Source organism: Urocampus carinirostris, chromosome 7, assembly GCF_059441175.1.
Source record: "Urocampus carinirostris isolate Australia breed hairy pipefish chromosome 7, RoL_Ucar_1.0, whole genome shotgun sequence".
Lineage (NCBI taxonomy): Eukaryota > Metazoa > Chordata > Actinopteri > Syngnathiformes > Syngnathidae > Urocampus > Urocampus carinirostris.
In genome coordinates this window covers 18858567-18873142 of record NC_142355.1, presented here as the reverse complement: position 1 = coordinate 18873142, position 14576 = coordinate 18858567, and the positions used below count along the sequence as shown (strand labels likewise).

Sequence of the window (14576 nt, the reverse complement as noted above, 5' to 3'; positions counted from 1 at the left end):
AATTTATTAATTCCTACATTCAGTTGTTTGTCTTTTAATGATCATTTGATTGTTTGGATTTTCACAGTTTGTTTCCATCAGAGAAGTTGATAATGAACTGAATCAAATCATAGATTGAAGGGTGCTAAGCACAGGCTGCACATTTTCATATACTCTTGTTCGTCTTGACTGTTATTTTCTTATTCAAGCTCCAAAGTCAATTGTAGACATGCGAGTCTTTAACAAAGTTCAATTTTCAAGTTAAATCGCCGATGTTTGAGTTTCCCTCTCCATGACGATCTGCGGCCGTCAGCCAATTGGTAAGTGTTTCCGACAATCAGAATTAAAAAAAAGAATATTCACTTGGATCGTGTTTTTTGCCATGTAAATGGGGATTTGATGAGATCGGGACTGAACTGACACTCGAATTGTCACTGTCCCTTGCACCACATATGTATTGTTAAATGTTCCGTCTTTATCGTGAATTGATTATAGTGCTTCTCCCCGTAAATTGTTAGCCGCTCGCTATGTACAAATGGAAGAAAACAATTATTAAATAGCATTTGTCATGCAATTCTTCCAAATGGACAATCCTGCCATGAAAGACAGTTGATTTGCTTTGTCTCTTTTCACTTTGTTACACGTGGTTCATTCCTGTTGTTCTGGTTTTGGAATGAAAACCAATTGGTTACACTTGGCCATAACTCACTTAGGATGGGTAGAGAAAGCTATTATGCCCCTGGCAGCAGGCCAGTGTTGTCAAGTTCCATGTTTGTGGGTCGCAAGGTATACGGTCAGTCTTCCTAGAGTTCATTTCAGGTTGAACAATCACAGAATCTACCCCTGACCTGAGAGTTTTCGTTGGCAAGGCCGCTGATTTGGGTGAGTTCAGTGTAGTTTCAACTGGATCACTGGCGCCTGGAAGGAAACAGCAGAAATAAACCACGATTCAACGCGTCACCATGGAAACGGGGAAGCTGAGGGGCATTGTTTTGGACTCCTCCCGATTTAGAAAGCTTATACCAAGGGAGGGAGAAAGGAAGGAGAAAACACTTCTAAAAAGTGAAGGAAGGACAGGGAAACGGTTGTAAAAAGGGGCATAAGGAAGGGGAAAACAGTTGAAAAAATGGGAGGCAGAGTGTACTGTGTGCGAAGCCGGCACATATGTCTCAGTGTCTAACCAAGGTGCCGGAGACCTGACTGCTCACACAGACACAGAGAAACACAAAAAAGCTGTGCCTGGTGAGAATTCTGCTAAACTGACCGACTTCCTTGTAAGACATGGGAAAACAGAGGATGCTGTAAACGCAGCAGAGGGTGTGTTTGTTTTACACTGTTAAACCCAATAAAGACTTAAGTGACGGTTTTTGTTTGTTAAAATAATATCGTCGTGAGGCCACATTTACATTATTTCACTGAAAAGAGAAAAGAGTTTTTTGTTAAACCTGGATATTCTACAGAAGAAGTTTTCTTTAGAACATTATTTCAGATTACTTTTACACTAAGAATTGAAAAGACAGCTATTACTTTGTTCAAGGTTGATCTGCTAATACAGACGAGGCGTTATTTTTTTATCAGTATTTCATTCCAGTTTTTATACATGGAGAGGATGGATGAGGAGTGAATGTTGAAGAGGAACTACAGAGCATAAGTAAATGGAAGGAGACCAAGAGGAAGGCCGCGATTGACATGGATGGATGGTGTTATGAGTGCACTGGAGGAAAGGGCGTCTAAATGTAGTGCAAGCTAGAGCTCTTGTTGGTGATACGAATGAGTGGAAAAGGTGTTGTGAAAGGATAGTGGGATGTTTGGATGCATTCTAAGGGAACCAGTAAACCAGTGAAAGCTGTCAGGCCCTGCTGTTGAACAAAAGAGTGTGTTGTGTCACCCTGACCCGAGTGACACGGCCGCTTTCTTGTGTCCCGTTTCATCTGGAGGGACGAAAGCAAGACCAACTTGGGTGCCGAGGTGCTTACCTTGTGTGGGTGTTTGGGCATTTGGGTTGGCCATGGTCAAATTTTGTGTGTTTTTTGCTACTTTTTTCCTTTCTCTGTTTTTGTGTACGTGTCATATGAGTGGGTTGTTATTCATGCCACGTCCTTAGTGATGAGAATTCCTGCTCTTTTTTAGGAACTTTTGCCCTACCTAACAACATAGCCCAATAAGAATGCCCAGCAAGGCATGATGCTTGTGTCTGTACTAAAAAAAAAGACATAATTTTTTCCACATTAGTGCTAAGTTTGGATGGATTAATGAGAAAACTGGGCATGTTTTTTATTATTATTATCACCATCTACAGTGGAGGGATTGCAATGACCCTCAGATAGATTTTTTTCTTTTCATGACTTAACCTATTTTTTCTTTTCTTTTAATTTTTTTCCTTTTTGGGTTTTGACCAGACAGTTAAGAAACACTGTTTTAGAAGCAATGAGTTGTCACTTTGTATCTTCATTAATTATGAGATGGGTTTCCTTCCTGCTTCCTGTGCTTTCAACGTCTGCGTTGAGTGCAAAATTCATCTCATAACCAAAAGAGACACGAGAACGTCCAACTTCAGAAGACAGCTCTGGGTAAGGTGAAGGCTTTTAAATTGCCTTTGAAATTTGATCTTCTGAGTTGTGTCCGAAACTCATTATTATCAGAAGTCTGTCATTATTTTATCAATTGTTGACAAAGTGTGAAATAATTTTGAATTAAATTTTCTCAGTGACGTGTCGTACTTGAGGATTGGTCTCTGGTGAGCCACATTAACATGTCGTATTCATCATTTGATTGGCACAACAAGAAGACATTGTATAAAGAGAGATGTAGAAAAAAAAACGTTTTAGTGCAGGAGTGTCAAAACAGCTTTAATCTTTTATCTCTCCCTCTTGTTCTCCCCTTGCTCTCTGTTGCTCTCATTCTGTCTCCATCCCTCTCTTTCTCTCTATCTCTCTTTCTACCCCCGCTCTGTCTCTCCCCCCTCTCTCTCTATATATATATATAAAATAAATCTGTCTTTCCCCCTATTTTTCTTTTTCTTTATCTAATTTTTTATCTTCCTATTTCTTTCTCACTTCGTCTATTTCTTTCTTTCTACCTCTAATTGTTTGTTTGTTTGTACATGATTTTCTTCCGGCGCCGTCACGAATGGCAGCCACTCCAGCAGCTCCCGTGTTATTTTCGATTGTTCTCGATTGTTCTCAGCTCAGGGATGCTGCTGGAAATGTGAATTTCCCTTCGGGGATGAACAAAGTATCTATCTATCTATCTATCTATCTATCTATCTATTTTTATCTCCTCCCCTCTTCTCTTTCTCTCCCTCCCTTGATCCCTTTCTCTATTCTCTCTCTCTCTCTCTCTCTCTCTCTCTCTCTCTCTCTCTCTCCGCCACACCAAAATCTGATTGGCTAAACCCACAGATTTAACGACACTGATGTTAGGCACAGGGCCTGCAAATCTGATTGTGGATTTCTGTCCCTGGCATCAAATAATCACTGAAATGTGATTGGCATAATAAAAGTTGGATGAAAGCAGATAGGCGCAATGAAAAATAAGTAATAAAGGCTCTTTGAACTTAGTTGGCCGTTGTTAACTCTTCGATGATTCTCTGTTTGGAGCAATATCTGCGGCTGCATCGACTCGCTACAACGGGTCAGGTGTATCGACATTTCGTTCTGTGTACATTGTTACAAAGAATGACAATACAAAGGAAATTATTATTATTATTATAATATTTCATATCCTAATTTCTCTTACCCTGGTTTTAAGCGTTTATAATCATTTACCCTAAATAAAATAAATGTCAAATATTATTTTGTATTTCAGATAACTTTTTGGCAACACACATTTTCAATTTTATTGTGTTCACAGTGCAATGTCATCAACTTCCTCAAGAAATATAGCCATAAAATTACAAAATCGCTTTTTTTTCTTTGATCATTTCATAAACTACACTAAACTTAATTTCATTATGCAATTGAATGTTGCAAATTTATATTTCTATTGGTATTTTGTTCAAATTCTACATGTTCCAGTAGTAATTATCAACCTGGTCAGAACATGCCCAATTTCATTCCAAAAGACTACAAGTCCATTCAAGACAGTTACAGGAAATGACATCATTTGATCGTGATGGGAGGTAAGTCAAGTCATGTTTATTTGTGATGCCCTTAACCACAAGGAGTCTCAAAAGGCTGCACAAATCAGACAATTGCAAACCACGGATTATTATTACATCATCCCCTGTTTTAAAACCTACATGACAGCAAGGAAAAACTCAAAACCTCGACATGAGGAAAATGAAGAAACCTCGAGAAGGGACCTCACATGAAGTAATACGCCTTCCAGGATATAAGTGTGTTTTAAGCCTGGATTTAGAATTTCAGGATAAACATCGCCTTAAACCTGTACTCCCCTTACTTTTTTTTTTCAAATGTGTAATCCTTGTTTGAGTCACTTTTAGAGTTCTACCCTGTTACGACAAATTATGAAAAATGTTTACTGAGTACTATTTAAAAAAACACACTAGATTTGGTGATTAAAGTTTTGTTAATCTGTTGAAAGTTAACTAGCTAAAAGTTGATCAGCTGAAGAGCTAGAGGTATATTAGCTAAAAGAAAAAGTAAAAAATGAAAATGAAATGAACTGTTTTTCTATAGCGCTTTTCAAGTCAATGACTTCCCAAAGCGCTTTACAATGTGCTTCACATTTCCCAATAGCGGCCGTGCAGCCATGTAAGGCGCTAACCTGCTTATTGGGGGTCTTAGGGGTTCAGTGTCTTACCCAAGGACACTTCGGCATGTAACACGGACAAGCCGGGATTCGAACTGGGATCCCTTGATCCCAAGACGAGCGCTCTACCTCCTGAGCTACTGCCGCCATAATAATCATCTATATTAATGATAATAATAATGTTCTATATTATTTATATAATAATAGTAAGCCTTGAAATATAAAGTAGCTCTTGCCTCAGCTAAAGCTTCGTATTTCTCTAAGATTATTGTTGAACATAAGAATAATTCGAAATTTTTGTTTGACACAGTGGCGAAACTTACCAGACAACAACTTAACCCAAATGGTTGCACTTATTCTGCTAATGACATTATGGAATTTTTTAATAAAAAGATTCAACTAATCAGGAATTAAATTTTAAAAGAACGCTCTGTTTCCTCCTCCTATATCAAAGATGTGGAGGTGCTAGGTATGGACTGTGTCAGCGGTTGTTCAGAAACATTCTCCAGTTTCAATGATTTGTCCCTTGATAATCTAACACAGATGGTCAGTAGGGCCAAACAAACTACGTGCCTGCTTGATCCGTTTCCAGCTTCACTGGTGAAGGATCTGTTTGGGATCTTAGGACCATCAGTTTTAAATATTATTAATATATCGCTATCCTCGGGTATTGTTCCTGTAGCCTTCAAGTCTGCCGTCATTAAACCCACGCTTAAGCGACCTAACCTTGACCCAGAAAGCCTAGGTAATTATAGGCCAGTGTCAAATCTGCCATTTTTTGCGAAAGTACTTGAAAAGGTCGTTGCACAGCAGCTAAATGACTTCATGTCAGAAAATAACCTTTTTGAAACTGTCCAGTCAGCATTTAGGGCAAATCATTCTACTGAGACAGCCCTTGCTAAAGTAACCAATGATCTCCTTTTAACAATAGATTCTGGTGCCTCATCAATGTTACTGCTGCTGGATCTCAGCGCTGCTTTTGATACGGTCGACCACAACATATTATTGGTTCGTCTAGAACGCATTGGTATCTCAGGAACTGTACTCTCGTGGTTTAGGTCCTACCTGTCAGACAGGATGCAATGTGTTAACTATGGCAATCTGACCTCTAAACAATCTAATGTCCCTTGTGGTGTTCCTCAAGGCTCTGTACTTGGCCCCCTTCTTTTTAGTATTTATATGATCCCGCTTGGTGACATTATCCGCAAGTATAATATTAGTTTCCATTGCTATGCAGATGACACTCAACTGTATGTGCCACTGGAAAAAACTGGACATTTAAGTTTTAGAAATCTGGAGGCTTGCCTTACTGAGATTCAAAGATGGATGTCAAATAATTTTTTACACCTTAACCCAGAAAAAACTGAAATGTTGATTATTGGTCCAGCTCACTGTCGTCAGTTGTTTTCAAACACTACCCTGAACCTAGACAAATGTAATATCACCCATAGTGACTCGGTCAAAAATCTAGGTGTTATATTTGATCCTAATCTGTCGTTTCAGTTACACGTGAAAAATATTACTAGAATAGCTTTCTACCACCTCCGTAATATTGCGAAGATTCGTTCGATGCTGTCCCAATCAGATGCAGAGATTTTAATTCATGCGTTTATTACTTCTCGACTTGATTACTGTAATGTATTGCTTTCTGGTCTCCCGATGTCTAGCATTAAAAGTTTGCAGCTGGTTCAGAATGCGGCAGCTAGACTTTTGACTAAGACCAAAAAGTTTGAGCTTATTACTCCTGTATTGGCCAACTTGCACTGGCTCCCAGTCCACTTAAGATGTGACTTTAAGGTTCTCTTATTAACATATAAATGTTTGCATGGGCTTGCACCCTCTTATCTCTCCGATTTGATTTCCCCCTATGTTCCTGCACGGAGTCTGCGCTCGGAAAATGCCGGTCTACTTGTGACTCCGATAGCCAAGAAGTCTGCGGGCTCGAGAGCGTTCTCCATCCGGGCCCCGGTGTTATGGAACGCCCTGCCTCTGGAGATAAGATCTGCAACCTCAACGGAAGTTTTTAAATCGAGGCTTAAGACACACTTCTATTCCAAAGCTTATGATTGATGCCCACCTCATATTCTGTTTTGTTGTTTCCGACGCCTGCCTGGCTGATACGAAGGAGAAGGATGATTTGGGATGGGTCAGCGGACCGGCGTCTGACCTGCAGCATGTCAACCCCTGCATTTACCAGCTGGCAGAGACGGGAGGCAGCGTCGTGGCCGTCATAGACTTTCTGGACTGGTTTGCAGGCTGGGGGCGTCGTTGATGTCATGCACTTTCCGGACATTTTCAACATCTTACCTTATGTTTACTATTATGTGTACAGTAATGCTAATTGTAATTCACCCTGGTCAATCCTGGAAGGGGGATTACCACATGTGAGGTCCTTTCTCAAGGTTTCTCTTTTCTCCTCACACTGAGGTTTTTGAGTTTTCCTTGCCCGCATGCTGGTTTAAGATCAGGTAATTGTGTAATTTTGTAACTGTAATCCTGTGCAGTCCTTTGAGACATTTTTGTGATTAAGGGCTATATAAATAAATTTGACTTGACTTGACTTAACTTCATATAGTATAGATGAATGTGTTTATAAACAAAACATATTTAAAAATAAGCTTTTTTGGTAATATGTTTGTTAGGAAAACACAGCGTGGGTAACATTAAGAGACACTGTTTAAGAAAACAAGCTATAATTATAATTGTATTCATCCCTGAGCTTGACTACTGTGTATTTCCTGGTGTTAAACATATTAGTGTTGTAATAAAATGAAAAAAAAAACTGAAACATAGGATATCTATATTTTTTTATTATTTTATCATTTATTATTATTATCATGACACCAAAATGTTGCTGAAAAAATAATCACCCACATACTTAAAATAGAAAATATATAACTTAACTTTTTAAGGACACCACAAACGACGCATCCCATCGTTTGACTACAGTACTACACTAAGTGGTTATGCGGAACTTTTCTATCGCCTCGGGACTCGGGGGGGCTTATTTGTTTACCGCGCCTAATCGGGTGTTACGTCCAAATGTCTCCTGAAAACACAGACAGGCAACCCTTTTTACGAACGCCCAATTTTACATAACCCACAAGTTCTTCAATTTTCATTTCCTAATAACAATGGACAATAACGACGATGTATTTTACCAGGAGCTCCCAAAAGTGGTCAGTAAAATGAATCGATCTTTTTCAATCGAAATCTGAAGGATTGTTTTTTTCTCGCCTTTGATTTTGCCATAGGAGCTGCACGCTCACCTCAACGGTTCTGTGAGCACTAAAACGATGGAGAAGTTGATCAAGCGAAAGCCACATCTCAACATTGAACACCACATGACGGCCATTGACAAAGGCCAACGAAGGACTTTGAATGAGTACGTTGAGTAATGTGATTTTTATAAGTATTTACTTGGATATCGCGGTTCCTAATAATGCTACACGGCGCAGGTGCTTTCAGGTGTTCAAGGTCATTCATCAATTGGTAGACACAGAGGAGGACCTTCTCATGGTGAGATTGTTTTGTTTAATTCAATGTCTTGTGTACTTACCCTGGCAATGCGTAATTCTTCATTCTAGGTCAGGGGTGGGCAGCCCGTCAAGCTTTTTAATCCGATCCACTGAACAACAATGCTTAGATGTATAATAAAGTGCTGCTATCCGTCCATCAGTTATCTGCACCGCTTATCCTCAGTAGGGTCGCGGGGGGGATGTAGCCCATCTCAGATATTTTCGGGCAGTGGGCAAGGGACACCCTAGACTGGTTGCCAGCCAGTCACAACTCACTCGCGACTTCTAGGTAGGGATTCCACTATATAAGAAATACAAATTTCTGGACCTGATTTTTTTCTTTTTTGATAAAAATCCCCATTGGTTCATGTATTTTTTTTTTGTACCAGTAGGTGTCACAAAATATTACAAACTGTCCCCTTTAAAAACAGGGACCTAATATTAGTTTTTACTTTCATTCTGAATGGGAAAAAAATACTAAAGAAATATTACAAAAACTACTACTGTAATGCCGTTAGACTGAAATATCACTACAGAAGTACTACAAATACCCAAATACAGGAATCCTGCAATTTTACACATATATTACATCAATTTCAAATAAATAAAACTACAGAAATACTGCATAAAAACTATGTAAATACTACAAAAATCCAACTACAGTAGTATTAGAAAAGTAAGTATGATTTTTAGTTTTTAAAAACAGGGACCTAACATTATTTTACTTTCATTCTGAAAAGGAAAAAAATACTATCAAACTACTACTACAGTAATACTATCACACATGAATACCACTACAAAAATACTACAGTAATTCTGCAAAAAAATTACAGAAATACCTCATGAATTCTACAGAAATACTACAAAAATATGACTCCGAAAATACTACAAAAATCAATCCATCCTTTTTTTGCAGTGCTTCTCGGCGGTGATAGAGCTCATCTAAGCCATCTTCGTGTAGTGGGCAGGGGACACCCTGAACTGGTTGCCAGCCAGTCGCAGGGCACACAGATAACCCACCTTTTAGAATGAGGGAGGAGAAACCCACGCAGGCACGGGGAGAACATGCAAACCCTGCACAGGAAGGCCGATAGCTGGAATCAAACCCTCAAGCCACTACAAAAATCCTATCCTGGAAATACTACAAAAACAGCTCCGGGAAAAACTACAAAAATCATATTACAGAAGAGATACAAAAATACTACAAAAAATACACTAAAGTAATACTACAACATAAAATATCACACAAAGTGCTGAAAACAGACGTTATATATTATTTTGCTTTTGTTGTCGGCGTTAGGGTTAGGGTTAGGGAAACCAATTCGATGAAAATGATTGAAAATGAAAAGAAATATAACATGTCTGCATGAATATTAATTCCTAAAAGAGAAAAATGGAATAGGTCTTCCCCCACCCCTCTTCTAGGTGGCGACGGATGTCATCAAGGAGTTTGCTGCAGACGGCGTCAAATATTTGGAGCTTAGGAGTACGCCGAGAGAGGAAAAGAAAACAGGTTCGAGCTGTTGATTTTCTTTATTATTTAGAATTGTTACTCCATCCATCCATCCGTTATCTGCACCGTTTATCCTCATTTGGGTTGTGGGGTGCTGGAACCCATCCAGGGCAGTGGGCAGGGCACACAGAGACAGACATCCAAATCACTCAAATACACCTAGGGACAATTTGAACCAGCCAATTAACCTGACATACATATTTATGGATTGTGGGAGGAAACCGGAGTGCCCGAGAAAACCCACGCAGGCACAGGGAGAACATGCAAATTCCGCATGGGGCGGCTGCGGTAGCTGGACTTGAACCCTGAATCTCTGTACCGTGGGGCTGCGCGCTAACCAACAGCCGCCCTTCCACCAAATTGTTACTCGAGTAACCTTTTTTTTCAGGAATGACCAAAAAAAGCTACGTGGACACGGTCATAAAAGCCATCCAACAGTGTCAAGATGAAGACATCGATGTCAGGTGGGCATTTGGTGAAACTCCATCCATAAAAGTGTTTCTTCAAAGACCAACCATCTTTCCCAAAGGTTTCTCGTAGCCATCGATCGCAGGCACGGGATTGAGGTCGCCATGGAAACGGTGAAACTGGCAGAGAGGTTCATGTTGTCGGCCGACGGGTTGGTGGTCGGACTGGATCTCAGTGGTGATCCGACGGTAGGCAAGCTAGTTACCTGTAATGTTCCTCAACTTGGAAAATAAATAGGGTAAAACACACAAGGGCATAGGTTTGAGCTTGGTATCGGTGGGGACATTTCGCATATTTTTTAGTGTTTATATAATGTTGTAACCATCTTGGTGGCTTCAGGGGTAGGGCTCCCACTCCAGGACTTGGAGGTTGCTGGTTTGAGTCATACAAAAGACTTACAACATCGGTACCCGTTGCCTCCCTGCTTGGTCCTTTAGGTGTTGGAATTGGGGGGTTTGCAGTACTTTGGTAGGGTTGAGCGAAGGGGTTTGGGAATCCCCCAATAAGAGGCAAGAATGTGAGTGTTGAAGGATTTTATACATTTGACTATAAAGGATTTTATACGATTGAATACAAGTTACATGTATTGAGTGCAATGAAGATTTTCTCCGAGTAGGCTTAAGTTCAATAAGCAGTGAAAGCTCAGGGCACCCTGGTCTGGTAGGAAATATTTACAGGAATGGCGGGAACTGACGTGAGGCTGATAAGATAATCAGCGCATCCAGACGCGGAGGGCCCCGATGACGAAGGACGGCAGGCATGGTTTTGATAAACGCTCTCCATTGTTTTGAGGAACCATAGACATCGGGACGCTCTTCTCCAAGATGGTGGAGCCCAGGGGGCTTCGTTGGCGGGTCCATGGGAGGAGCTGGCACACCATCTTGTGGAAAGACATGGGCCAAGAGAGAAGAAGCGAGAGGACTTGAGGAGGCTTGACAGAAACTCAAGCGACACTAATTCGGCTATATTCGATGGAGTTCACTTAGTTAAATTGTTTATGAAATTAAATCTGCTCCGTGTGAAAATGTCAGCTATCTCTTGTTCATCTTTTCCATCAAGAAACGAGCGCGCGCAAATTGTGAGGTGAATGTAGGTTGTGTTTGGTTAATGGAGTCAGATAACTAATTTGAACATTTTGGTAAACGGTACATTTTAATATTTAATTCTTTACAGTCTGTTATTGACTCTAGCCACCTCCCACTAAGGTAGGGGTTTCCAACGATTTTCAAGGTGAGAGCTACTTTTTGCTATGTATTAGTGCAAAGGGCACCCAGTTTGGTATACATTTCTAAAATAATAGCCTATCTTGTACTACTTACTGTGTTGTTACCGGGTTAAATATTGCACGTTGAAAGAAGAAACAGAAAAAAGACAGAAAGGGAGATAAAGAGGGAGAGAATAGAAAGGGAAAAGAGAGAAAGACAGTGCGAAAGAGAGAGGGAGGAAGGAAAGAAAAACAGCCAGTAAGAGAAAGATATAGAGGGGGCAGAATAAAAGCATAGATAAAAATAAAATAAAAAATAAAGTAAGTGAGAGAGAACATGTGAAAAAGAAAAGGGAGAAAGACTGAGAAAGAAAGGCAGAAAAAGGGGAAGATAAAAAGAGAAAGAAAAACCTAGAAAGGTAGAGAAAAAAAGTGTTATGGAAAGAGAAAGGAGAGAGAAAAAGAGTGAGGGAAAGAGAAAGATTAAAATAGGAAGAATTAAGAAAAAGAAAGAAAAGAAGAGAGATACTGTAAGTAGGGTTAATTTGACTCGGTCAACCACAAAAAAAACATTTTCCTAGAAAATCACAATGACCCAGCACTGGTGGGGTATTCTCAGATCAGGTCAGCTTGGCAATTGGGTGCTTGGTGGCACCATGTCGGAGCGCCCTGCACTAGCGGGATATGGCTTTAGTATATACATACACAATACAATATTGGTGGGGAGACATCCCCTCTTCCCATGCCAAAACTACGCCCTTGGACTAACGTGCAACGCATCATAAATAGTTGCATTTAATACCACGACGTGCTTTTCAGGTAGGTCACGGCAAAGACCTGCTTCCTGCTTTAGAACGAGCCAGGAACAGTGGACTAAAGTTAGCACTTCACCTCTCCGAAGTAAGACCAGTTGATAAGTCTTCAGTTGTGGTTTGTGTTGAACTCCATAAGCGCTGACGGACGCTGATATTCGGTTTCTCTGCAGGTGCCGTCTCAGCTGGAAGAATCGGAACTCCTGCTCAATCTGCCCCCAGATCGGATCGGCCACGGCACCTTCCTGCATCCGGAAGTCGGCGGATCGCAGAGTCTCGTCGACAAAGTTGTGAAGAATAAAATTCCGTTGGGTAAGGCAGATCGGGTCCACTGATTCCAGTCAAGTGGACAATGCGTGTTTTACTCTCCTTGAGGATTCATGTGGAATCGCTGCTCTTTCCCTCAATTGGATTCCTTAGTCTTGCGGCCCCCTGCACGACCCACGTCAAAAGCAGAATGCCAGTATGCGTAAGGCTTTAGGGCAGTGGTTCCCAAAGGGGGCGTTAGTGCGGCGGCAGTCCAAAGTCAGAAGTTTGTTTAACGATTTGTACACAACACGTGATGGAGTTTCAGCCAACCATAATTGTTACTGTTCGAGTTTTAAAAGCGCCGACCAATCTGAGGCAAGTTTTAATCATGGCAAAAGTCAATAAATGCGATTCAAAGTTCTCAAGCGCCACACTATGCCATACCCACTGTGTGAGCTCATTGAGTGTCATGGCGGACTACGTAAACATAGTCCCAGGGTCAACAAACGAGAAGACAACAAAGCTTGCACCAAAGAAGGGCGGTTCACTTGTTTGGACCTATTTTGGTTTTAACGAAGCAGACATGGAACAGAAGAAAACGCCCGTTGCAGAATTTGCTTTTGCGTAGTCGCCAGGTCCAGAGGAAACTCAAGTAATTTGTACCAGAACCTTAAGAATTAACACATATTACAATGCATGGCATGTCAAAAATGATTACAAGCAAAAGACATAGAAGGTGCATCTACAAAAGGACCGAGAGGAAAACAAACCTCCATCAAAGCAGCATTAGCAACCTTCACGCCGTATGAAAAAAAAATCACAAAGAAATAACCAATGCTGTGAATAGCTAAAAATGTCTAATGGTGTCCAACCCCAAAACTGCATTATCGATAAGTGAAATGTTATAAGAGTAATAAATCGTTGTAGCAGAAGTGTTAACAGGAATGGTTGGTTTGAATTACTAATACTTGAATACATTTCTTGCACTGATGAACATAAATCATGAGAGGGATAGTACCAGATATGTTTACATTGCGTTATGGAACACATTCCTACAGAGGGAACTGCGAAACAAAAGTAGAGACAGGTGGTTGCTGTGATGATGAGTAAGAATTGCAAGAGTAAGGCGCAGTACTCGTCCGGACACATAATTATTTATTTTGCAAGTTAATCAAATCAAAAATTCTAACAGTGGGCACTGGGAGACCAGGAAACGCAGAGACAAGAAAGGTTTTTGCTGCGAAGATGAGGAAGAATAACGAGTGAAGCGCAGTACTCGTGAGGCGGCATGGTTTCTTTCCCAAGTCAAACACTTCAATTTATGGATGTTGACAATCCTATTGATACTGAGTAGAATCAAAATAAAAGATTGTAGCATATACTACGTCAAAACAAATGCAGCTAGTAGTGATGATCTGCAGAAGGATACTGAATGTGTGGATTTTTTTTGTCTTCTCATTAGAGATTTGCTTAACATCTAATGTCAAAGGACAGACGGTCCCATGTTACTCCAAACATCACTTCAAGTACTGGTACCAGTTGGGCCACCCAAGTGTCATTTGTGTAAGTTCTTTCCCTGACTGCCGTCATTTCACTTAGAAAAACAGAAAACTGAAATCATAAACTTCAAATAAGGATCATTTCTTGGGGTAACTTGTAGCCCCTGAATTTACATGTCAAGGCTTCTCCGAGATCCTTCTTCACAGGCTTGAAGAACTGAACATCCCCTTGGACGCCTGTAGGGGGCGATCTTATTATTAGAGGTGTGCAGGATAGGTTCTTAAGGAAAATCCAAGTGCATTTTATGTGCAGTTTTGTATATTTGTCATTGCAGATTGTGATTTCAGTATATATTTAGTTCATTTTGTCACCGTTCGATGGGTTGATGACTTTCAGTATCCCTCTTTGTAATAAATCACGTTTGAATACTTCGTGTAAACAGGGTTGGATAGGGTTACTTTGACTGGATTACTTTCAATTACTTTTGGATTACTCCAATACCAAATATGCTAATAAAAGACAAAAGAAACTAAATATGAATAAAATTATGACTCACAACACGTGGTAAGCTTTCTCTCCTGGCTTTGATCTCTTGCTCTCCGGCAAAACTAACATAAAAT

The 14576-nt window shown here is 40.3% G+C and overlaps 1 protein-coding gene across 1 annotated transcript in view; it reads left to right on the top strand.

Moving 5' to 3' along the window:
• Positions 1–7729: 7729 nt before the first annotated feature.
• Positions 7730–14576, top strand: part of mapda (N6-Methyl-AMP deaminase) — a 9469-nt gene continuing 2622 nt past the window's right edge. Inside the window, exons 1-9 of the mRNA XM_088339966.1 lie at positions 7730–7871; positions 7947–8077; positions 8151–8211; positions 9636–9723; positions 10112–10187; positions 10253–10379; positions 12215–12295; positions 12381–12519; positions 13919–14019. Of these exons, the coding sequence (XP_088196092.1) occupies positions 7827–7871; positions 7947–8077; positions 8151–8211; positions 9636–9723; positions 10112–10187; positions 10253–10379; positions 12215–12295; positions 12381–12519; positions 13919–14019 (849 nt within the window). The 5' untranslated portion in view covers positions 7730–7826. The remainder of the gene's footprint in view (positions 7872–7946; positions 8078–8150; positions 8212–9635; positions 9724–10111; positions 10188–10252; positions 10380–12214; positions 12296–12380; positions 12520–13918; positions 14020–14576) is intronic.